Raw genomic sequence first — 3,161 nt, 5'->3', positions numbered from 1 at the left:
GTGGCACTAGCAGTGTTGGTGGCAGCCGCAGCAGCAGCAGCAGCGGGGAAGGCAGAAAGCCCTCAAAAGTGGACTTAGGTAATGCAGAGGGAGTCTGAGGAGCCCTGCAGCCAGCATACTGCTAGAGACATTACTACCAGCAGAAAACGACGTTCAGGTGAAGACCAGTGTGGAACCCAAGGAGAGGATGTCGAAGACCAGGACCAGGATTGAGACTTTGCCTCTAGCCACCCCTGGCCAGAAGATTTTTCCAATCCCTAGTAAGGAGGGATTAGTAGTTAAAGAAAAATCAATCTCTGTTATACATCACATATTTAGTTCTATATGGGTCCAAGTTCATTGTTAAGTAAACTATGGTGTTCATTCTGTGCCTCTCCTCCCTAACCCCTTAACCAGTGGTTTCCAAAGCTCCGAATTCAAGAACCCTGTCAGGTGCTGTAAAATGGAAATGGGTGAACCCATTGGTCATGAGCCAGGACCTTGGAGCCCAGAAACTGAGCTGTCAGGCCCCAGGCCACACAGATCATGGCTATATAGGTTCTGTCCTTGCTCTGGGGATGGCTAGGGGACCAAGTCTCATACAGCCACCAAGGGAGTGGCCTTGGCTGGGATAGCCAGGTAAACCTCCTGATGACATGGAGCCTGTTGGGGGTGGTGGTGGTAGGGGGGACCTGGTCTACCATTTCAGCAGGTGGTGTACTGATTCTATTTTTGAGTGATAAAGGATTTAGGGTACAGATCAGTGTTAGAAATGGTAGACCTGGGAGTCACAAGGGCACCCACAAGCCTCTCCTGTAACCGCCCCTGATGCCTGCAACTCTCAAATCCTTCCCCCTTCGCTGTAAGTCCCACTTGTACTTGGTTTGTGCTTAGAGATGGAAACATAGCTTGTCAGTACCTTTGATGTAAAGCCCTCACCTTTCTTTTTCAAGTGTCATAATTCCTATTGCTTCTTGCATAAGACTTATCTACAAATCATCGAATCATCTCTGCAGCTGGCTCTCCTTTGCATCCTCTCCAAGTTCTCCCCATCTCTCCTAGCTTTAGGCTTAGGGTCAGGCATCGTTCTCAGGTAAGGAGACAGCAGAGGCTGCGAGCCACCATGGGTCTCCATCCCTATCCCACCTGACGTCTGGGTCCTCTCACGCTTCTTTCATAAAGCTAGTGCTGTGTTCCAGACCCAGGCCCCAGGATCTGTTTCTTGCTGGTGATTAACGTAGGATGCCGGCAGAGGCTCTGATGGTCCAGCGGGAGCTGCACCAAGACAGGAAGGTGGTTGTTGTGATAACCAAGTGCTAGAGTCTCATCCTGAGGTCAGGTGACTCTAGGACTGCTGGTAAGCACAGACCCAATCAGGTACTTTATTGAGCTTCTGGGTATGATAAATTTCTTAAGAGAATAAGCTCTGCTTCTTAAATACATAGTGTGTGCGCTGAGTCCAATTATCAGTGAGGTTGCATTCTAGACTGTTAACCCATGATACCTTGATTATTGACACTTTTCTGTAGTTTAAGAAATTATGTGACCCATGTGTTTCTGATGGCATTTTGGTTTCTAGAATCAGCTTACTGGCATGCAGGCAGGAGGGCGGGGGCTTGGGGCGGGCTCAGCATTACCTGAGGCTCCACGTCCAGTATTGCAATCAGCCCCTGCTCATGGATCTTCCGGATGGTCTCCAGTTTTGTTCCATACATCGCATCCTCGTGGCTGCCATACTCCAAGTATTCGTTATTAGAGATGTCTTGCATCATTTGGTCATGAGATACGAAGTAATAATTCTTCCCATTTTCTTCATCTTTCTTTGGAGGTCTGGTTGTATCTGCAAAGTTGCATGTCACAAGAGGTTTGAAAAACTGAGCTGGTGAGTTTATGCTCCCAATGGACCTACCCAAATTCAATTGTGTCTTAAAAGCGCTGGATTCTTTAGCATATTATCTCATTCCCTATTCCCATTCCCAGTGGCTCTGTAGAACAAACTTCTAGAAAACCTATAAACCTATTTATCTGTGTATACCACAGAAGCCAGTGACTTGTCTGGCTTGGTGAATTTTCCAGTGTTTAGAAGAGATGTATTTTATCCCTTCATGGGCCACCATAGAAGAAAGACATGAAATGACCCAAGATGAACAGAATTCAATGTGTACCTTAATGTGGTTGGGCCTTGAGCAGAAGTTAAAAAGAAGAACAAAATGAAAACTATGTGTAGTTATTTAAATGTAAATAAATCCAAATTTTGAAAACTAAAATTTTTTTTCCTCATCTCAGTAGCCATGTTTCAAAGGTTCAACAGCTCCATGTGGCTAATGGCTACCATGTGGCTAATGGCTACTGTACTGGACAATGAGGACACTGAATGCTGCATTATCACAGGAAGTTCTACTGGACAGTGCTGGTCTACAGCATCTTAGAAAAGGAGAATGGCAGAATACAGCAGAAGGCACACCACACTGAAAACACAACCATCTTACCCAGATGCGGCCATAATTACTAAGGAAGACCTAAACCAGGAGCAGGCAAAATGGCTCATAGGCCAAATATGGCCTGATGTTTTAGTAAATAATTTTTTTAGAAAGAATTATTTATTTAATTCAAAAATTATTATTATTATTTAATTTGCTATAGGGCACATGCACTCACAAGAGGGGGGGAGAAAAGGAGAGGGAGAGGGAAAGGGAGAGGGAGAGGGAGGGAGGGAGGGAGAGGGAGAGGGAGGGGGAGAGAGAGAGAGAGAGAGGGAGAGAGAGAGAGAGAAAAAAAACGCCAGAGAGAAAAAGAAAGTGAGAAAACAAGCCTCCAGGTCTGGGACTTGAACCATGGTTAGCCATGTGAGAGTCCAGAGCCTTAATCACCACTCTACCCACTGGCCCCTGTAAATAAAGTTTTGTTGGAACACATCCATGTGCACTTGTTTACAAAGAATCTATGGCTGTTTTCATGCTACAATGGCAGAGGGGACTGGCTGGGACAGAGACTGAATGACCGTTAAAGCCTCAAAAAATTTTAAAAATACCACCATTATTTTGTGCCACTAGTTTTTTTTTGAATTATGTATTTAATTTTGTTTATCCATTCATTTTTTAAAATTTGACCAGGGGGAGGGGAGGGGAGAGGGGGAGAGAGAGAGAGAGAGAGAGAGAGAGAGAGAGAGAGAGAGAGAGAGA

At 45.3% G+C, this 3,161-nt stretch overlaps 1 protein-coding gene across 12 annotated transcripts in view; it reads right to left on the bottom strand.

The window, feature by feature from the left end:
* CASK (calcium/calmodulin dependent serine protein kinase) overlaps nucleotides 1-3,161 on the bottom strand; it is a 465,298-nt gene that overhangs the window by 12,594 nt on the left and 449,543 nt on the right. For all 12 annotated transcript variants that reach the window (XM_027772014.1, XM_027772015.1, XM_027772020.1 and 9 more), the window contains one exon: nucleotides 1,617-1,819. In XM_027772014.1, the coding sequence (XP_027627815.1) occupies nucleotides 1,617-1,819 (203 nt within the window). The remainder of the gene's footprint in view (nucleotides 1-1,616; nucleotides 1,820-3,161) is intronic.

The sequence above is a fragment of the Tupaia chinensis genome, unplaced genomic scaffold (assembly GCF_000334495.1).
Source record: "Tupaia chinensis unplaced genomic scaffold, TupChi_1.0 Scaffold000248_1, whole genome shotgun sequence".
Taxonomy (NCBI): domain Eukaryota; kingdom Metazoa; phylum Chordata; class Mammalia; order Scandentia; family Tupaiidae; genus Tupaia; species Tupaia belangeri.
This window is presented reverse-complemented; position numbering and strand designations above follow the sequence as displayed.